Below are 22,250 nucleotides of genomic sequence, written 5' to 3'. Positions count from 1 at the left end.
GCAACCTGATGTAACTGGATCTGCTCAGAGCAGGGGCTTGTCATATTATCACTGTAAGATACTGAAAACAATGAAAGCTTTGTTTTGTTTTTTTTTCCTTTTGCTTGTTTGTCTGAAGTTTGCCCAATGTGCAGTAAGGGAATTGTCTCAGGCTATCTTTGTCAACTGTGAAAACTGATATACCATAAACATTATTATTTGGCGTGCTGTATTAGTACACCTAAAGTGCTTCAAGCAGTGAAAGCTCATAGAGGGATCTTAGTTCTATTAGAGAGCCTTTCGGTACGTGAGAGGAGCTGACCTGTCCACCTTTCAGAGTATCTTCTCCTTACATAATCATAATTCTTTAGCCGCCTGAAACTTTGTGTTACAGCAAGTGGCCCAAATATAAGCAAAGATCTGCTTGTTACTAAAGGTCTTAGAGGTATGTTCTCAGACTGTGTTGGAACTGGTGGTTACTTGAACTTCACCTTTTGATTTGCTTTGGTAATTAGTTCAGAACTCTTACCAGCCTCATGCTAGAATATGGGACTCAAATGGCGATCATTTACAGCTTACTATTTCAAAAAACAAGTCATACTTTTCAAGTTATGTTTCTTTCTCGCTATTTTTAAGAAATTTCTTGTGTAGAATGTAAACTATTAAGTTTTAAGAAAAATGGGATTTGATTTTTCTTTGTTGCACAGTTAAGCACGTGATTTTTTTGTGTTCTTAGTCTCTAGTGGTGCATTTATATGGCGTGTAAGAATGAGTTTAAATATACTTGATTTTTAATCTGGTTCTTTAAGGAAACAGGTTTTACAGAAGTGCATGTCATCATGCACCTCATCTTCCCTACTAAATTTTGATCTTTCAGCTAATTTAAAATGTGAGAAAATAAGAGCCCGAAAGATCTTTCGAGGCTTCCACTAGTTGCTTGAAAACTCAGCCACTAAGGAAAGAAAGGAATCCAAAATTAGTAATCCCAGTGCTGGGGGAGGGGGGAAAAAAGTAGAACTGTCTGACACTATTCTAACTGTCAGCTGGCCAGTTAGTGCTTGTTCTGCCACAGTCCTGTTTGGTGAGGGCACGATAGTGTACTGGTCTGCCTGGGATGGTATTAATTTTCTTCATAGCAGCCGATGTCCTTCTGTGCTTTGGATTTTATGCTGAGCATGATGCAGATGGGATGGAATACCCTGTTGGTCAGTTTTGGGCCACCTGTCCTGTCTGCTCCTCCCCGCAGGTGCGACCTCTCTATGCTCTTCTGCTTCCAGCCCTCCAACAGGGCAAATAGTGAAGTTAGCTGACCTTGGTTGTTATAGCAATAAGTGTAAGCAAGAGCCTCTCTGCGTACCATTCCTTGGCATAAATTATAAACAGTCAGGTCTTATCAGTCTCTGGAAGCGGACAGTGTCTGAACAATATGCAGTTAATTTCAGAGAGTTCAGTTAGAAGAGACTTAGCTGCAAAGGAAAATTACTGAACAGAAAATTGGTTCTGTTTTACCTCAAACCAAGACGTTAACACACAGGTGTTTTGTCTGTAGTTGAATAGTGCTTGCAGTGTCAAGGCTTTCCCTCTGCCCTGTTCCTTCACCCCTCCAGCGAATAAACTGAGGGATGGGAGGGGGGGTATACGTGGGATGGCTGACCCAAACTGGCCAAAGGGATATTCTGTACCAGATGCCATCATGCTCAAGCATGAAGCTGTGGGAAAGGAGGAGAAAGGGGCAGATGCACGTGGTTATGGTGTTGGTCTTCCTGAGCAACTGTTAATGCGTGCTGGGGCCCTGGTTTCCAGGAAGTCGTTAATTACCTGACTGCTGATGGCAAGTAAAGAATGAATTCCTCTTCTTGTTTTGCTTGCGTGCACAGCTTTTGCTTTCTCTACTAAACTGTCATTGTCTCAATCCACAAGTCATCTTGCCTTCCTTCTATTTCCTCCCCGTTCAGCCAGAAAGGGGAATGAGTGAGCAGCTGGGTAGGTCTTTGGCTGTTAGCCAAGGCTAAGCCACCGCACAGAGGAAACATGTCAGAGATGGGTGGGAAACTAGGTTTGGTTGTTTCTGCTATTTGGACTGACTTGTTTAACTTCCTTGTTGCAGATTGTCTTTGGGTCAATTGTACTGCTCATGCTGTGGCTTCCTATACGCATTATTAAGTATCTCCTGCCTAACTTTCTTCCATATAATGTTATGCTCTACAGGTAAGTATTTAATTTTAAAAAGATGTTTTTGCAGTCTCCCTGTAACTAGAAAAAAGTGTATTAGCGCTCTGTGGGCATTAATGTGACATTGTTTGGTATGTTGTTTGTTTTTAATTTATCTGAACTTCATTGTCCTGGAAAAGTAGAAAGATAAAAGATGTAGATACATCATACAATTTGTCAAATAAAAAGCTACAAAGAAAAATAGAAGGTATTTTGTATTACTTACATAATGATAACTCTGGGTTTTATGTGCCCTTGAAACACATTCCCCTTCAACTTTTTGATGGTGAAGTGGCTTCCATGTTTGTTTTTCACATTCATTCCTGGTTATCATTGCTTCAAGAATAAAAGGCTATCTGTAACTGCAAGTCTTTTTAATGATAGCATATCTTTCTAAATAAAAATTGAAACAGCAATGATAGAAGCAAATAGAGGAGCAAATATTATTCTCTAATACAATCTTTCTCAACATTTTTTTCTTAAATTTCTTGTGCTCTTGGGTGCCTAAACACTCGTGAGCACTTAACCTGTGCTCAGTGTAGTATACAAGGAAAAATGTCTGCAAAAACCTAAGAATTGTTCCTGTTGGCATCCAATTTTTTTTTTTTAATTGTGGTGGTGTTATGAATCAGTGTCAAAGATTACCATCAGAATGTTCCTTATGTTTGACTTCCTGCTCTTGCCATTGTTTCTAGTGACGCTCCAGTAAGTGAACTTTCCCTAGAGCTCCTTTTGCTTCAGGTGGTGCTTCCAGCTTTGCTAGAACAAGGACATACAAGACAGTGGTTGAAAGGTCTCGTACGAGCGTGGACTGTTACTGCTGGATACTTGCTGTAAGTATAAAAAACCTAAATCAAATCAAGCATTGTGTCTAGCTTAGCCTTCTAACGTGAAAGCAGCATGCTTTCAAGAGAGTTATCCCAACAAGTACCTTTAAAAGCTATTTTACGGACAAATGCATGATGAAAAACTTCTATAGTGATTTCCTATGGAAGTACCCTCTTCTAAGCAGTAGTTGTACCTACTTCTGGACTAGTCTTTGGGAAGTAATTCTTTTGGTACACTATTACAGCATTTGCTTAGTAAAAAAATCTATACAAGTATGGTAACAGCTTGTTAACTTCCTGTTACATGGAAAAATTAGTCATAAGTGTCAGTGGAGCATTTCCATGAGTCATCTAAGTAAAATTCCTGTGCACATCTTGCATTTCTTACTATAAGAAAGAAAAAAATAAGGAAAAATAATTTAGAACGTTAAGCTGAAGAAGTGAATACCTTTTAAATTGGGGATTTTAAAGTTAAAATTTCAGTCTCTAAACTAAGGGTAAAACTATCTTTGTCAGCTGAAGTAAATGATTATATAAAGTGAGGTTCTTTAATTTAGACCGCCCGGCAGAGTTGTAGCACTTGAAACTATTTTTCTTTGCTAATGATGCATGCAGGAAATATCAACAGAATACTTTTTAAAGTAAATTGAATCTTTCTAGGACTGATGTTCTTAGAAAGTTGTGAACAGGTTTTGGGCAATTTAGAATCCTCTTGAAAGACTCTGCCTGATTGTACTTTTGAAAACATGTCTATAGCAATAGAGTACCATCCTTGTACAGTTTATGTTTTAAGGCAATTGTTTCCAGTAGAGCTTAGTAGCAGTAAAATAAAAGCTGTCAGTTGAGCTGCCTTTTTACATAAACTGAAATATCGATGCAATTTTCCCTTTAAATGCAAAACTTTAATACTAGGTGTTGTTTTTAAAGGAGTCAAACAGAAAATTGATCTTTATTTGTGGCTGTATTCCCACTGTTCTAATCTGCATCCACAGTAGCATTTTTTCTTCTGTATTCTGTGTTTAGGATGACATTGAGTACATTATTAGAAAATGGTTTATTTTACTTTGTCAAGATTCTGCCAGTACTCCTGTATAAGTTTCATACAACTTGTACCCATTCTGAATAGGCCTATCTTTCCGTAAGATTCTCCTTCATATCAAACAGAACAAAATTGAAATTTTGATTTGTTACAGGGATCTCCATTCTTACCTACTTGGTGACCAGGAAGAGAATGAAAACAATGCAAACCAGCAGCCTAACAACCAGCATGCTCGCAATAATAATGCTATTCCGGTTGTGGGAGAAGGTCTTCATGCAGCCCATCAAGCCATACTTCAACAAGGAGGACCTGTGGGTTTCCAGCCTTACCGTAGGCCTTTAAAATTCCCGCTCAGGGTAGGTATATCTAATGCATTAAGAGAAAAGGGAAAGGCATTTGAAAAATGGGTATAAATTTGGGGGGTTTTTTGTAAGAAAGACTTGGCCCACATGTTATCTATCAGAAGTCAAGTGGTGGGTCATGCTGTTCTATGTTCTGTACAGTTTGCATCTTTCTAAAAAGTGAACTTACAGTTATCATAGAATCATAGGATGATTAGGGTTGGAAGGGACCTTAAAGATCATCTAGTTCCACCCCACTGCCATGGGCAGGGACACCTCCCACTAGACCAGGCTGCTCAAAGCCTCATCCAGCCCGGCCTTGAACACTTCCAGGGATGGGGCATCCACAGCATCCCTGGGCAACCTGTTACAGTGCCTCATCACCCTCACCGTAAAGAATTTCTTCCTAATATCTAATCTAAATCGAACCTCTTCAGTTTAAAACCGTTATCCCTTGTCTTATCACTACACCCCCTGATAAAGGGTCGCTCTCCACCTTTCCTGTGTTGTTGTTACCAGACTGTGAGTTAATCAAATATAAACTTAACCACTGTAAATGATCTGTGTTTTTGGGTATAACTCAAGAATGGAAGTAACAGTTAAAGTTAGAACAGTGTGGTATTGCTCCTGAAATTTCCTTAAAATGCTTGGTCTACCAGAACTTTTTTTTTTATATAAATCTCAACCTAGTAGAACTGAAAGCAAATTTGGAAGCTTCTGGGTGTTTGAAGTTGAGGCTTTTTGGGGGTGAGGAGGTAATTCCTCCACTGCTGTTTTTACCCTCTGAAATGGCTCTCCAGAGGAATGCATGGGCTTCAACACTGTTGTAGAGGAAACAGTGGGAAGAAGCAGCTCAGGGATGAAAATGCTAGGGAAGCAGAATGAACTTGCCCCTCTCATAGCAGCTGCTGCCTCTTCAGTTTGGTCATAACAGGAAGTCAAAGCATGCCCTGACTGAGACCAATTTAATCTAGCATAAATCCGCATGTACTGCTGAAAGGAGTAGTGCTGGTATTCTTTCCATGGTAATTGCTCCTTTCTTCCCTTCTTAGCATGAGTGCCTGTGCTAGAACATACGCGCGATGAGCTGGAACAGGAAACTGGTCCAGCTGAAAACTGAGGTAATATGCAGAAGGCATTACTTAGACATGTTTAAAAGTTCAGCTAAGACTTTATAGTGTTATTTTTAAAGAAAATATTGTACTTGTGACATTTTCACTTAGACTGAGTCAAGTTCAGATGAAGTTCCTGGGATGACAGGTTAACTGTAATTAGTTCCCTGTTTGGCTGCTGAGGAAGTAATTAAAGTGGATTCTTACTGTGATTTGGCAATATATAACAACTGTAATGTGGACATGTTGCTTTCAAGGAAGGGGTTGTTAACCTAGGGACTCATTAAATCCTTTCTAGAACTACCTTTGCATGGGTTATTTTATTTTTGTGCATGCCTCTGGATAAGGACACCTGCTGAAATAGTCTAGTGTAAGCTTTCAGTAATTTGGGGTGCTGACCTTGACCTGGTCATAACTAAGTTTCATATTCAGCTGTCAAAGACTATTTTTTCTGGTCTACTTACCTTCATCTAGACATTTTAAGTTGTTCTTTGGAGAACTCTACAGAATGTAGAAATAAAAAGAAAATCTGGTTTGACTGAATTTCTTTACGTTCTGCAAGTGTTTGTCATATCTCTTGATGAAAACAGTCTCAAACACACGGTAGCTCACTGATATGATTCGGTGTCCCTGGTTCCACTTGCTTGGAATATTTACATAATGTCAGGATCACTGTAAGTGCTTCAGTTATGATTTTTGGTATATTGACCTTGGTTTACTTGGATAAGTTCATCTTAGGAAAAATGTGTCTCCCCAACAGACTTCCACTATGGAACAACACTGTATTTTAATTACTTTCTCAATTGGGATTTTAAGCATTTGAGACAAAAAAAAAAAAATCTAAACATCTGATCTTTTCTATGCTTTCACTAAGTTTTTTCATTTTAACCAAGTTGTAAGAACCTAGAAGGTGGTGGTTTATATTCAGTTTTTATTATGTACGAATGTTTTCCACTAGAACTCACTCATCGTGTCCATATCGATTGAGTAAGCAATAAGAATTGATTCTTCATTTTGTTTCAGTCACAAATAAGCATCTAAAACTATGGGTTTGATTATTTTTTTAATTTAATGAAATACATACGGTTATTCTCAAACAAAATTAAAAGGTCGTATTTTTTTTTTAATTATTCTACATAAAAGCCTGTTATCAGTTTTGTCAAGCAACTTGGATAATTCTTCTAACTCATTCCTTTTTTTAAAAAAGATTCTCTTTTGGGGACCTCCCAAAGCCTCTCCAGAACAAATGCTGATGTGTCGAATTTTCCTGCTACTGCCTTGTCTTCCTTTAGCCTTCCTTTCATAACTCGGACTTCCCACAAAGCCTGCATACTCTCTGGCAAGCTTTTTTCGGAGGATTTTTACATTTTATTACTTTATTGTTGATCCTTTAAAAAAAACCTCAACCTATCTATAAAAGTAAATTTATCATTACTTTTCATAGTCTTGGTATGTTATTTCTAAAATCCCTTTTGGTTTGTCCTACTGTAGTTTGGAATCTCACTTACCAGAATTCATCTGTTTTCCGGGGTTTTATTCCCCTGTGGATTTATTTCCAGATTCTGGAAATATTTTCTTCTAGAGCCATTTGTATTTTACTGTTTATTATGACAACTTTGGGGAGACTTTTTTCTTCTTTTCCTTTTTTTTTTTTTTAAAGCCTTATGATTAGTAGTGTGAGTTTGTGCCAAACCTTCACTTCAGTGTATCTAAACACATCTCCTGTGAGCATTTTTCCTTTTGACTACTATTTTCAATATTCTTTCAATAAACGTCCTCACTTTATCTAGCTTGCTTTTTTGAAATAATATCATTGTGGTGGAGATTTTTTTGAGAGAAAAGGGCTGTCCTTGCAAGATCTTTGAGTCTGAATATGTTGCGGTCGCTGTCAGTACTGCTTCTGTGATACAAGTGACTGGCTGCCTGTGTAGTTTTTACATCCAAGTCAAGAGTTGCTCTTCCGCTTGTATGTTCTCATGCTCACTGATCCAAGAAGCGGTCCTGTATGGTGTTTAAATCTTCACATCAGCTTTAGTCCTTCATGTATTGCTTATTCCCGCATGGACTGACTTTTCCCCAGCATTCCCTAACTAATTATTTAGACCGAAGCAAGTCACACCATGTGCTTCTCACCATAGAGAAGTTTTTTTGCCTGCAGTTCAGTTGTCAGCTACTATGTTTTTCTTCTTTCTGTCATTTGGGATCCCTAACCCTAAAGAGGATATTCTGTGTGAAAAAGGCTATGTGGTTGTCACCTTGCAAGTAATTGGGTATTCTGGAATCATCCCTCTTCACACAAGCTAATGTCTAAAAAATCACAAGATTTTCCTTCCTTTAAGCAGTACTGAAGATCCTAACCTAGAGGTGAGACAATCTATATTGTCCCCGAGAGTCTCATCAAGGAAAACGTGTATTACAAATTTAACTTTCCCTCAGTAGGCTGTTTTGATAAGGTGTTAGTTTCCCATAGTAAGCTTGCTGCTTGTGTGGCTTTGATTAACGAAACAGAACTTCATAGCACATGATGCTTGAGACATTCAAATATTTGAAGAAGTCAAGTACATGAGAAATCTCTGAGCACTGGAACTGGCTGCACTGAGAAGTCGTGGAGTCTCCTTCTCTGGAGATATTCAAAACCTGCCTGAATGCGTTCCTGTCCAACCTGCTCTGGGTGAGCCTGCTTTGGCAGGGGGGTTGGACTGGGTCTCCGAAGGTCCCTTCCAACTCCTACCATTCTGTGATTGTGTGATAAGATGTAAACCTGGCTAAGGAGCTACCAGCTTTGCTGTCAGCTGCTGGTCACATAAACCTGAGGGCATCTGGAAGAACTTTCTCAGCAAGGTTTTCCGTATTATAAAATCACTGGCTTGCTTATCTGGCATACAGAGCTGGAAACCTTTCAGAGTTAATTGAGAGTCGTGCTGGTCAGTGCAGAAATAAAGAGATTGTTTTTTAAAGTAACATAACGAACTTTAGTTATTCTGGATTCAAACATTAATTTTTACTGTTGTTACATGTAATGCGAACTCTTCAAAGAAATACACAACACTCTAGGTGTGCAGCATGTACTCTGGATAGGTTTCTTATTGTTGATTTATTTACACTGTTGAAACATCAGTTGGTATTTGAGCCATCCTTTCTAGGATGATACATCTTTTTACTTTTTTTTTTTTGGCTTTGGTTAAGTAACTTTCTTAAACTATTTCTTTCTCCTCTTTCAGATATTTCTTTTGATTGTTTTCATGTGCATAACATTACTGATTGCTAGTCTTATCTGCCTTACCTTACCAGGTAAGTCTATTATTATAAAACTGTAATTAAAAGCAACTCAGCATGTTGCCATGCTCAACAATGGCAGATGTTTTTAAACCATTGTTTAAAGTTAAGAGGAAAAACATGGAAATCTATGTCTTATTTTTAATGGTACATCATCAAATTGTAATTGTCTAAAATCTAAACGATAGAGGTAATACCCATATTTAAATGGCGGAGATTGCCATTTCCTTTGTTTTGTTATAGAATAATTTTCTTTTAAGGGCAGGGCTCCAAATGCTGAGACAATCTTTGTAGGAGGATTGAGAGAAAAAGAGAATTGATACTCTTGCACCTGCTTTACGGTTTAGAGAAGGAAAATATATAGGTTGTTACTGGGTCTTCTACAGTATCTTCTTTAATTAAATATTCTGAAGGTGTCGTCATGACAGGTCACTAGGAGACTTTGAAGTGATATACATGCCACTTCGCAAATATGTATGAATAAGTACTTTAACCAAATCAAAAGCACTCTGTAGGGGTTTTTAAATAATTAGAACAGCTTAAGACATGTAAACTCGTCTGAATTTTATAACCTGGCTACCACTGTAGTACCATGTCATTTTTACCTGCTTGTATTAAAGATCCTAAAGTCAATAATGTGTTGAGAGCAGAGTTAGGAATTTTGTGATGGTTTTAATAGTAGCACATAAAATGATTCCACTATAATAGTGTTTCTAGTCACTAGCATTAAAAATGAAACGTAGCAAATGAGTCTCCTGTTTATGTTGGAGAGTTTCAGAAGCCCCATGAGTAAGTCTTAAAAAATCATATGAGGCAGTGAAGTAACCCAAACATAGCTCATAAGATTTTTAAGTTCAAGCTTATGCACTAATTCATTACTGCCTTTGTAGTTCTGAAGATTAGCGTTTAGGCTCTGAATAGTACAGTATTCAGGGCTTTGTTTTGCTGTAGTTCAGATCACGTTGCTGGTGTAATGAAATTTCAGGGGGAAAAAAAAAAAAATCTATGTATTTGGCATCATCTATCTGTTTATGTAGTGCTTCACACATTCATGCCTTATGGGTATAGAACCAAAATCCTGGTTTATGCATAATACTATTTGTGCATTGATATTTAACAATAAAATTGACAAGTATTTTTTTAATAGGCATCCTTCCTTAATACATCAAAAAGCATTACTCTATTTAACAGTGTTTGTGTTTTCAGTATTTGCTGGCCGATGGTTAATGTCATTTTGGACGGGGACTGCCAAAATCCATGAATTGTACACTGCTGCTTGTGGTCTCTATGTCTGTTGGCTAACTATCCGAGCAGTGACAGTGCTGGTCGCCTGGATGCCACAGGGTCGTAGAGTGATTTTTCAGAAGGTCAAAGAATGGTCTCTCATGGTGAGTCTTGAGACAAAATTTTACTGAATTATTGAAAAAGGTAGCTAACAAAACTTGTTGTTTCATTCTTGCTTGCAGGTTTCACTCTGCAATGTATATTATATTTTCCTTTTCAGACCGTTTTGAAGCTTTTGCAGCTTTATTGCATAGAGTAACTGTATTTTTTGGAAGCCGTTTAGCACAATGTTAAGCAATGAGCGTAAATAAGTTTGTGTATATATTTTTATATATGTGTGTATGTTTTTCTGTTTTCCTTTAAAGATTAATATATTACAATGTATTATCCCATATGTGTTATGTCAGCAAATATATTTAGATTTTCACATACAGCTGGAAGCTTAACTATTACTCAATTAGCATTTGTCATTGTCAAACAAAAAAAACACCTAGTAAAGCTGATAGATGATGAACCATATCTCTACAAAGTAGCTTGATACATATTTTCAGACAGATCTTTGTGATTTGTCAGATCTATGGTGTTGAAATTAATATTTTTAAAGAAAATATACTTTTTTATTACCAGGAGTTCAGATTCTCATCATAGCAACAAATTTATATCCCATCTTTTTAGCTTGGTTTTGGTTTTGAGGATTGCTATAGTAGATTTCTTGCCTAAGTATGGTAATTTTAAACATTCATAGCATAAATGGTATCTTGACATACTTGTGTGCTTACTGGACTATTACAGACAGAAGAGCAGTGTTAGTATGTATTTCATGTATTACCATGTTTCCCAAATCCGTCACTTTCATTTAGAAAATCTTAAGCTTGTTTAAGAAAATTCAGAGCTAAAATGTAATGCTTTACTTGTCCTCTGTCCCTTCTCCTGATCATGTTAATTATGCCAGACTAGTTTTGTATCTGATTTTTGGATGATGCATGTAAATCAAGAGAATTCTAGAATAAAGAAAGATTCAGGCATGGTATTCTAACCAAGTGTTTCATTTTTAAGTCAGAAATATTCCATAATGAGTGAATTTTTAAAGTTTGGTTTTTCACTGGAGAAAAACCAGCAGTTTTGGAAAGATTCTTCTCTAATTTTCCAACATACAAGAATTCTCGATGTAATGAAGTGCCATAGTATTCCCTACTGATAACAGTCAAAGGTGGTTTTATGGTTTAAAACTATATGGACACCAGTAGGCACAGTCATGCCCTTTTATGGAGGGGGCATGGAATAGGACCCAATCTTGAAAGCTTACATTGCAAAACTATGTATGTAATAAAAACTATTTCTAAGGGAGTATATGTGTGAATTAAAGGTCTGTATAGTTTTTTTCTCCAGCTTCATCTGTTTGTGTAGCTTGTTACATGTTGAAGTTTAAACAAAAAGAATCCTCTGATAAACAGATGTATTGTTTTTTTTAGATAATGAAGACATTAATAGTGGCTATACTGCTAGCTGGTGTGGTTCCACTTCTGCTTGGTCTTCTGTTTGAACTGGTCATTGTCGCACCCTTGAGAGTTCCTTTGGATCAAACACCTCTCTTCTACCCTTGGCAGGTCAGTCACTTCTGTTCTTCTTTGGCTGTTGATACATTTCTTTACTTAGAAGTAGGGGGTGTAGGAGTTCTTGTTTCATGTTGATTCGGTGCTTCAGAACATCTCCCACGTGTTTCTATGTGGCAGAGGAAAGACAGCCAGTCTGGGTGTGTGGATTACTTAAACCAAAAGGTTTTGCTTAGGAATTTTAAGTATGAAAAGCTGAACTTTGTGGGTTGACATCAGAAGATCTTTGCATTTCAGTGATCAGATAGACACTTTTTTTCAGCAGCATAATTGTAAAGTTACGTACAGAAGTTAGTATAGCTGTATGTATGTATGCACAGATGTACATATTCTGTCTGACCTTTCTGGAAAACTTTCTGCCTGCAGTTACACAGCAAGAGGTTTGGCTAATCTTTTTTTACATACAAGATTTTAAATCAGTGATGATACACACTGCAAATAAAATTTTGATATGCTTTAGGATCATTCTGGTTTTCGGTTGAGATGTCAAATCATTAATACAAGATTTGGCGGTGGTAGTGTTTTGTTTTTCTTCGGCCAAGCCTCACAGGTTAAGGGAATGAAAACTTTTTTCCTGCAAGTTGGTGGAAGAAATGAAGGTACAGTGGATTGAGTGACAATTGCTTGTATCACCTGGGTTGAATTATGAAAGGATTTGTAACTCAAAGAGAACCTAACTGAGGGAACCATAACTCAACAGATTTAGAATGCACATTACTAAATGACAAGGAAGTGTTTAGGGATAGTGATTTTCCGAAGATGTCCACAAATAAGCTTTCATTTACTTTCAGTATCCAAATGCTTGAAAGTCATAATACAAAGAATTTCACTGCTAATTTAAATATTCCATTATTTTATAGTACAGGTATACTTTGGAGATGTCTGTTTAAGTAAATGACTAGTAAGTCAGGACTTCATGTGATTGCAGTGGTAGATAATCATGGTTTCCAAACAGTTTTGGAAAGGGTTTGTAGTGCTTGAGATTCTGAAAATTCCTAACTTTTGCATGTTCAAAGTACAAACTTCTTTAAAAGTTTGTAATTAAATACACTAAAAGATTTTATTTTCATGTGGCAGAGTTTCCTCAAAATATCAGGTTAGAGGGATTTGTGACTTGCTCTAAATTAAAAAGGAGCTGTAGAAATTGAGAATAACTTCCATTTTTCACAAAAGACAATAGAACTATACATGCTTTGAGCAAACAGGAAGCAATTTTTAACACTGACATTTTTAGTAATAAGTTCTTAAATTTTTTAAAGTATCTGGGGTAATAGACATTAACAAAAGCTGTCTTTTTAAATAATTGGTTAAAGAAAATGTATTTCCCAGAGGTTTAAGAAAGTTAATGCTGTCTTAAGTCTTACCAGTTCTGTAGCTGTTTATTCTGCCTTGTCAGCCTATAGTTTGCATTCTGGTTTTGGTGGGTTTTATTGCAGAATCTCTTACCAAATATCTGTGATTCAGAAAGGACTGACTCGTGATGTGCAGTGTTACTAAAGGCCTGTAGTTATATTGAGTTCTTTTAATTCCATGCTGTAATAATTGCAGTATATGTTAAAGCATAATTTTTCCTCCAAATATTATGATGTTCTTTTGTGAAGAGCATTGCCTTGCTTTGTTTAGTTTTTCTCACATCAGGTAGGGTTTTGTGAACAACTTAAAATTTAAAAGATGAAAAAAAACCCTTGTTTCCTGACTTCTGTGGGCATCGTTGTATCTTGTTTCTCTTCTTTTTTTAAGGGAATCAAAATAACTTATTTCTAGGTAAATGTTAGCGATGTTAATTAGTTTGTACCAGAATGTTAGTCTGTTGCTTTAAGTAAGCTTAAATCTTTGATTTTGTATTTGCCTTTGTGGTAGCTGATTTTATTGGTTCCATGGAACTGAGTATTTGACAGATGTCAGTTAAGCTTGAGGGCATCCTCTTTTTCTTAGGAGTTTGTGGAAGATGTCACCTCTTGTAAACAATGTCCCATGTAAATAGAAAAGTAATTATCTTTTCACTTATAAGTAATAGTAGTAAGTTGCTCTAAAAGCTTTTGGTTGTTAAGCTATTTAAAAAAATATGTTAATGCTAACAGTCCATTTTTACAAAATTAGGACTGGGCTCTTGGAGTTCTGCATGCCAAAATAATTGCTGCCATAACACTGATGGGTCCCCAGTGGTGGCTGAAAACTGTTATTGAACAGGTAGGAAAAAAATTGTTCGTGTGGATTATCTGTATAATAAGTTTTGAACGTTTTTTTGAATGTGTGAGTCAGAAAACATAGTTACTGTTGTAGTAATGGTGTAATTTAAGTAATTGAGTAAAACTCAGCTGGTCTTGTAGAATCCTTTTAAATCGTGTAGCCGTTCAGGTACACTTAACAATAAAACAAAAATAAACCTCAAAAATCTGAAATCAAGAAAGTGCTGTTTATACATATATGCAACTTTGTCAGGTTTGTATTAAAATGAGAAATATCATTATTTCTTCAGACTAATTCACGTGTGTCCAAATACTGGACACTATTTATGTCCACCACTCAAGAACAGCAAATTTCTGCCTTCTCCAGAGCCGTAGAGACCCCCTCGTTCATAGATGAGTGCACATGAAAGGCACTATTTCCATTCCCCTTTGATTATTAAGCAAGACAGAACAGTTTCTGCGAGCAGTTCTGAGTCACATGACCTGTTGCTTTCACTGACAGAAGTATTTTTTCCTTGACTGTAAGCTTTAAGTTCTACGCTTGTCATCTCAATGAATTATCACAGTTGTTTGTCGGAAAGTAACTTTTCAAGGCAGTGCTATGTGGAATGGCTATGGGGTGTGTGCTCACCTCTGTACAAAAGGTGACACACCTCTGCCTCTCAAGTCTAGCACATAGTCCCAGTTATTAAACCATTTATGCTTTAGGTGTCACACTGGAGAAATGTAGTCTTAATTCTGTGAGTACCTTTTGATGCATACCCTGGCTCTTCCATCCATTTTGAATGCCTGTTTGTTATACAAAGCTCTCCTGAGCCATCCTTAGAGCTGGTGACATCCAGGCTGTTGCGACCAAGGCCATTGTCTAGCTCGATGTGATCGTAGCCATTTGAAATCTGTCTTTTCCCATGATTAGACTAGTCATGCTGAGACCTTAGCGCTACAAGAATTTAAGAGGCCCTGTCGTCAGGCACAGACTCCACATGCAGAGACTCTGGTCTGTCCAAACAAGTACAAAATAAGATCTTATTTTCTGCCTATGTTACTATATTCAATAGATTTGCTCTATTAGCATAGACAGGATCCTCTTTCAGCAAGTTAACAGCGATCCCAGGTCACCCACAAAGCCACCATCCACAGCTCTAATGATCTTTCAGCTGGTCTCTTGCACTCCTGCAACCAAATCACAACACTGTTCCAGATTAAGTTGCTCCCCTGGGCACTTTTTAAATGATTTCCTGGAACACGCATGATGTAGATTGTGACAGAGTTTTTCCTTCTTTGACTGTGGCCTTCATGGTTTCCTTCAAGTTGGGAACACCTGTGTCCTCTCATAAGGAGAATTGTGTAAAACCTTGCAATTATTACTGTAAGTGCAAAGCATGGCTTTCTTGATTGATCCATTCTATTTCTAACTTGTTCTTCTCAGGTATATGCAAATGGGATTCGTAACATTGATTTACACTTCATAATCCGTAAACTGGCGGCACCTGTAATCTCTGTTCTCTTACTTTCCCTGTGTGTACCATACATCATAGCTTCTGGTGTTGTACCTCTATTAGGTATGTATACATTCAGTATACCTCTTTATCATCTGGTGGTTTAGAGCAATGTAAATATATCTGTGGAAATAAAATTTCAAGCTCTGCGTTATTTAATAAAAAAACCAAACTGGCAAAAAACACACTCTTCTGTCAGCGAATGTTTCTGCTTAAGGATTGCTGTGTCACCATAAAAGTTTGGTGGGGATTGAGAAATGCGATACGTTATTCTGACTGGCTTTTTAATGAAGAAAGTGCAGAATACATCAAGAGTATGGGACTGCATAATATCTAACAGCAGAAATGTAGGTATCTAGTTAGTTTGGGAAAGGGATGATTAACTCATTTCTTCTTTGGACAATCAACCTTTAATTTTAGTCTCGCTTTGAGAGTTATACTGAGCTGAGGACATCTTTTCTGATTTGTCAGATTCTAACAGAACCTTACAACAGGTGAAAATACTGGTTTTGTTTTGAGGCTTTCATTCAGTATTAGAATAAAATGTAAATTGTGAATACAGATAATTTTTTTTCAGACTTCCCTGTCCATTCGTAATTGAGGGAGATCATTTTATTAGAAGCAGAGTAGATGCTTTTTCACGAACAGTTGTCTTTGTTGGTAGTTAGTTTTGATGTTAACGTGTTCAAGAAATCCTGGTTTATTCTTTGACCTCTCACTTGAATGCAGACTTTTATAGTCTCAATGTTGTTCTGATATGAGGTATACAGAAGTCAATAAGCAACAAGAGCTGATAAGCCCAGGTTTTTTACTGTGGATTTTCACTGTGTTAATGGAAAACTTTCAGCTTTAATGCTCCAGATGAGAAGGAGCAGCAGCTGTCATGTTGGATCTCTGACATAAATGGATGTGTTTTTTATTTCATAGCCCTTCTGAAATTACAGTGTAACAAAGTATAGAAGCAGGTACAGAAGCAGAAACGCATGAGTTACTTCAGCAACGTTAGATTACGTGAGGTTTGTGTCTTGTTTTGTAGGAGTTACTGCTGAAATGCAAAACCTCGTTCAGCGACGGATTTATCCTTTTCTGCTTATGGTGGTGGTTTTGATGGGAATTCTCTCCTTCCAAGTCCGCCAGTTCAAGCGCCTTTATGAACATATTAAAAATGACAAGTGAGTATATAGTGTGGGTTTTTTAATTTTTCCACCTTAAATTGTGATAGCAACTTCAGATTGAATTCAGGTGCTGTAGATACTTAGGACTGATAGGGATTTTAAGAAGCTTTCTAGACAAATGACCCTCTGAGGCAGACCTAAACTCTTGGCAAATGTTTTATCTGTGGTTCAGGTAGATAAACACAGGAACAGACTGTCTTTATAAATGGAAGACACTCCCCTATGTCTAACCTGAAATGTGTTTTACCACAAATGAAGCCACTTGCTTGTTTGTCTTGCCCTCTGTAGTCCTGAAGGACAAGTGAATGTAATAATTATGACATATCTGGAAGTAAAATTATGTCTCAATCTGTTGCTTATAAAACCACTTCTCCATCCTTTTCTGCCTGTTTTTCTTCTTCTTTCTACTCGTTAGTCCAATTAACCTATTCAGAATGTTCAGTTGATTTGATAGAGTTGTTCTTATCAAAGTTTTTACTGTTTTCTGATATCTTCCGTAATTATTACTTTGTATTACTGAGACGCCTGAAAAAATATTAATTTTCCCAGTGTTTTTTCTGGTTATCCTGCCTAGTTTAGTCTAAGGCTTTTTTTGTGTTATTCTTATTAGGGTAACACAAAAAATAAGGTAATTACTTCTGTGTTAGTTACTTAGAAAAATAAATTTTTTAGACCCCAGCAACTAGTCTTTCTAGGCTTCTTTTGTATTGAAAAGGAATAAATGTGTTTGTTGTGTTCATGTCCTGAGTGATCCTAGAACGGTTTTGCTTTCCACTGACTACAAAAGGAGTCAAACCTAAAATAAAGTTCTTTGCATCTTAAATATTAGGAATTGACTAATACATTACCTGTTTGGTGTAAATGTGAAATTAATAGTATCTAGAAATATTAAGAGAACTGTAACTAAAATTAAACTCTCAGTTTATTTTTTAGCACCTTTTATTTGATCAGCTGATTTAAATCCTGTTCCCCACCTGCCTTCATAACATGTTCTGTAATACATATAGCTGGTATTTTTATTTACAAGTGGGCTTTGACCTAAATGCTAGTATCTTTCAGGCAGAACACATATTGAATTGCAACTTGCATTAATGTTACAAGTTGCTTTCTTGTGTAAATAAGGCATAAGGATACAAAGCTTTGAAAATACCTCTAAGTGAAAACTACTTTGATATTAAATTAACTTCTTAAATGTTATATCCATCCTTGTAGACAAAAAGGTTGTACAACATAAGTTAATGATCTCATTTCAGGCAGTAAGGAAATGTCGTCATGCTAGCCAGTAGAGATTTATGGTTTAGATATATGCTTAATTAAGTCTTTCATGTAACAAATATCAAAAGCATATACATGTGTTTGTGACATTCTGAAATGTACAAAAAAATATGTGATAGCTGTTTGGTTATGGTACTGTGAGAAAAGGAGCAGTGGTGAAAAAGTTTCTAAAGGAAATGGCAGGTTTCAGGGGAAGAATTCGTAGGTGTATAGGGCTTTTCTGCATGGAGAAACAGCATACAAATAGGAAGCATGGAAAGGAATTTAAATGGCAAGAAGTTGGAGTGTGAAACAATGGTAGAGAAGTAAGGAATAATGTGAAAGGTAGGAAAACTGCTAAACTGGTGAGATGTCGAAATCGAATTTAAATAAAGGAATCTCACAGCCCTTAGGCTTTACATGGGGTAGCATTAGGATATTTTCTCTCCCTTTAAGAAAGATTAAACTGCAGTAAAAGTTTATTCCTTTACAATTTTTACTTTTTTCAACCAGGATGTTTTTCATTGGATATATGAGCTGAGCCTCTCTTACCCAATGCATGTTCTGCATTGTGGCAGATTCTTTTTTTTAAACTTAGAACCTCATTAGCGTCTTCATTTGGTTTTGTATCTGAGTGGTTGTTCCACATGTTCAAGTGGCAGTGGCTCAAATAGACACTGTGAAGATGCTCTTAAAAGTGTCATCCAGCAAAGCAGCTGGGTATGTGAACAGTGCAAACGTGCTCTTTGTATTTCATATCTCCATTCAGCTTGCATGTGTCTGAATTGTGTGACGACTGAAGTTAAGGCTGTAAACACAAACCTGTAATGTCTGTATTACATTATGAAATGCCTGAATAGTAAGAAAGAAATTGAGGATGGTTGAAGACCATTAAGGGGGAGGATCGCTTGTAGAATAACTTTTATTGAAATGAGAAAGCTACTTCTGCAGCAACAGAGATAGAGTGAATTTCTGTTACAGAATTGTATTAACTCTTGTTAATTTCTCACTGTTTCTACTATAATCCTAGGTACCTTGTTGGGCAACGACTTGTGAATTATGAACGAAAATCTGGTAAACAAGGCACATCAACAACTTCACCTCAGTCTTCACAAGAATAGATGGTCATATTAAATATCTTGACCTTCCCTTTGCCTTTACATGTCTCTTTCATAGACTCTTCTTCAGTCTTTGGATATCTCTCCCAATAATACTCTCAGCAGTGTTTTGGCTTCTGTTAGTAGCATCCAGATAGCAGTTAAGGCTCTCTTCCTTATCTGCATTTTCTGATGTTATCAATGCTGTCTGAGGTCTGTATATGTGTAAATAGAAGTATCCTGACACCCTAAAACCTTGGATTAAAAAGAATGTGCATTGTACATCTTTTAAAAAAGTATATTAATTTATTAAATCTAGTTGTCACTTTATTTTGGACTGCTGTTCTGTTGACAATGTGCCACAAAGCAATAGTGCGAAGAGGCAAGATGTTTTTATAATATTTGGAGCTTACTTTATGGTGTTCATAACAGTTCTTATTGTAGTAATATAGTATGATTTTTCATGAGTGGAAAGGCCACACAGAGAATATCAAAAGTAAATAACTGTCTTACAGTCAGCAATGAAGTGGCCGTGGTGAGAACATAATGAACTATGTATCTTGCTGTCAAGTCTTTTTTATTATTTTGTATAACACCAAAGCTGTTGTACATTTTTCTATTGCCTGATCGTTTTTCATGTGTCTGAGTTTGTAATATTGTACAGTTGCTGTTAAATCAAGAAAATATTTCCTCTTCTGAGAATTCAGATGTAATTGTTGAGGCTCAGCTGGGTTTTTCTGTTTGGTTGAGGGGGGAGGGGGGTTGGCTTTGGGAATCAGCATTTCCTGAATTGAAACAGTAAGTAAAAAATTTACTAAGGCTAGGTGATGGAAGCATTTAAAGGTACCAGGGAAAATTAGATAGGTTCACAACTTAAATTGTAGCTAATTTCTTATCAGTAATAGAATTTTTCAGGACCTCAAGAGGAGGCATGAACCTTATCTGATGTGTTTGCACAGAAACAAAGAGCATAGTGTAAGCAACATTCTGACCTGGTCCTTAATTAAAAAGCTTGAAATCTTTTTTTCTCTAAGTTACCAAAGTTGCAAATTGTAGTATGAATTTTATATTGCACAATTACTTAAAAAAGGAAAGAAAAAAAAGACCCACAACAACAAAAATTCTCTTTTCTTTCAGAATTGGTCACTGTGAATTTTTATGGGAATAATATTGAGGAAGTGATTCATCATGATCCATTTATTGCCTGTGGGGCAGGGAAATACATATGTTATTAAACAGGCAAGGAAAAGTTAAGGTATCTTTGCAAGGACGCAGTCAAACAAGAGCCACCAAATCAAGTCTGTGTTATTTCTAGATGTAGATGGAGTTATTTTGCAGTAATGTCTGGGGTTTTTTATGTAGATATTTTAAAAGAAAATACATAACAGTATCACAAAGCTTTAAATGGCATCAAACCACATGCTTAGATTGCAGTATCTTTCCTGGATTAAATGGGGAAAACAGGAGCATCCATTGCAGTAATCAGAAAATTGACTGAACATTTAACTTGCTACTCGGTACACTGTCCTTCAGTATTCTGTACTTAAACCTATGTGTATGTAATTAATACTTGAGAATCTGGCAGGTGCTTTGAGAGTGTCATCTCCTTTTGTTGATATTGCATCTCTGATCTGGCGTGTTTTGAGCTAATGTGGTCCAGGCTGTGATGGTGGTAGTGCATTTTTTGGTGTCTGGACTCGTGTTCTAAGGCAGCGAGCACAAGCCAAATGCATCTGAATGTAGTGGCAGGAGCACTGGGCTGTCACTATCAGAAGATCAGAAAGTATTGTTTTACAGAATTAGTTGTCCTGATGGTTTTGAACCTTTGGAGTGATTTCTTAAGAAATTTCCAGTGAAATGAAATCATAGAAAAATAACCAGTATATTTCTCTCTCATTCACTGTTGCTGACTAAATGCTAAATTGAGTATTCGCCCCATATATTTTCGATGTGCATAAATGTTGCATTTGACTATTTACAGTGGTGTACATTGTGGGACAGATATATTTTCACAAGATTAAATTCACTGGTAACATACATTCTTACTCATGCCAAGATTCCATCTTTTGACATATCTTTCCGTTCCAAAATGGTCTTGCCACTCAAATATTGCGAGCACTACTGTGCATCATGCAGAATTTGCAGTAGCGCGGTTCCTGTAACTTGGTGTTTTTATCCGGACAAACTGGTCTTAACATTAAAATTTATTAAGAAAGCCTTTGTGCTGTTTCTTATTACTGTTATTTTACAAGTTGTGACAGAAAAAAAATGAATTGGGCCAGTCATGTAATGTGAGCTGTAGCTATTTTAATGTAGCTTACACTATCTGTATTCACTCTTTGTTATGGAGAACTGGTTTCGAATCAAACCGTTGTGGTTTTGCACTGCTTTACAGATCCCGGGTTGAAGTGAAGTTTGTTTCTGAAACTGTCCATTGCGACCTTTCCAAAAAAATCTCATCTCCTTATTTCCTTATTTTTACGTGTGTTTTGGGAAAGAAGATGGAGGTTGTATAGAACCAGAATTAAAGAACATTACTTTTATTGTTTTCAATTTTAATAGTTTGCCTTATTGTGCTGTGCGTATTCCTCTGGGATAGAAACTTGATAGTAAGCATGTAAATCAACTGGCTGTTATGAAGACAGCTGATGAGCTCTGTACCAGTGGCTTCCATCTCTGCTAGAGTAATACAGCATGCAGTGGTCTTTATATTACTCTTCAAGTGGGAAAAATTCTGTGTGTGTGTGCTTCCACCACAACTTCTGTTGACTTTGGGTCTTGAATGGAGGGGTAGGAGATACGTTCTGGCTTAATTGTATCCCCTTTGTGGGGTTGAGTACCTAATGCTGTTACTAGTTCTACAGGGCTTCATCTAACAACTGTCACATGCCTCTGTGGCTATCTTGTGCATACTGAAAGAAGTTAATTGCAGCATGGCTTTGACTGTTTTTACACAGATTATTTTATATTGATTAAAAATAATTACAACTCTGTATCCTTTCTCTGACTCCCCCTTCTCCACTGGGTAAAGCCTAAGCTACTTGGTTTTGTTTCTGAGGGCCCTCTGGGGCCTGTGACTATTTTCTGTCAGTAACTTCCTCAGTAAGATGGCAGCTCCAACACCAATTACAGTATTCACATCACTTTTCAGCTGAGTGCATTAATTCTTTCCTTGCTTTCCCCTAAGCTTGAGCAAAGGTCTTCATAAAAATCTGTGCAGCAGTCCCACTGTTCTTCAGAGAAGTCTGTAAAACGCCCTTTACCTTACAAAGCATGGATAACTGATTTGTTGATTCCACTGCCTGGCATGCTGATCAGTGTCATTTTGTTTCCTGTTACTCCACTCTCTGTCCT

The 22,250-nt window shown here is 36.8% G+C and overlaps 1 protein-coding gene across 6 annotated transcripts in view; it reads left to right on the top strand.

Moving 5' to 3' along the window:
* MARCHF6 (membrane associated ring-CH-type finger 6) overlaps nt 1-21,455 on the top strand; it is a 55,929-nt gene extending 34,474 nt beyond the window's left edge. For 3 of the 6 annotated variants that reach the window (XM_074576199.1, XM_074576198.1, XM_074576196.1), the window contains exons 17-26: nt 2,087-2,187; nt 2,886-3,023; nt 4,211-4,412; nt 8,731-8,800; nt 9,977-10,173; nt 11,542-11,676; nt 13,783-13,872; nt 15,301-15,433; nt 16,407-16,542; nt 18,830-21,455. In XM_074576199.1, coding sequence (XP_074432300.1) covers nt 2,087-2,187; nt 2,886-3,023; nt 4,211-4,412; nt 8,731-8,800; nt 9,977-10,173; nt 11,542-11,676; nt 13,783-13,872; nt 15,301-15,433; nt 16,407-16,542; nt 18,830-18,920 — 1,293 coding nt within the window. In that variant the 3' untranslated portion in view covers nt 18,921-21,455. The remainder of the gene's footprint in view (nt 1-2,086; nt 2,188-2,885; nt 3,024-4,210; nt 4,413-8,730; nt 8,801-9,976; nt 10,174-11,541; nt 11,677-13,782; nt 13,873-15,300; nt 15,434-16,406; nt 16,543-18,829) is intronic. The other 3 variants (XM_074576201.1, XM_074576200.1, XM_074576197.1) reach the window with 1 other exon arrangement.
* Nucleotides 21,456-22,250: the final 795 nt, after the last annotated feature.

This window comes from Larus michahellis, chromosome 2, assembly GCF_964199755.1.
Source record: "Larus michahellis chromosome 2, bLarMic1.1, whole genome shotgun sequence".
In the NCBI taxonomy this organism is placed as follows: domain Eukaryota; kingdom Metazoa; phylum Chordata; class Aves; order Charadriiformes; family Laridae; genus Larus; species Larus michahellis.
This window is presented reverse-complemented; position numbering and strand designations above follow the sequence as displayed.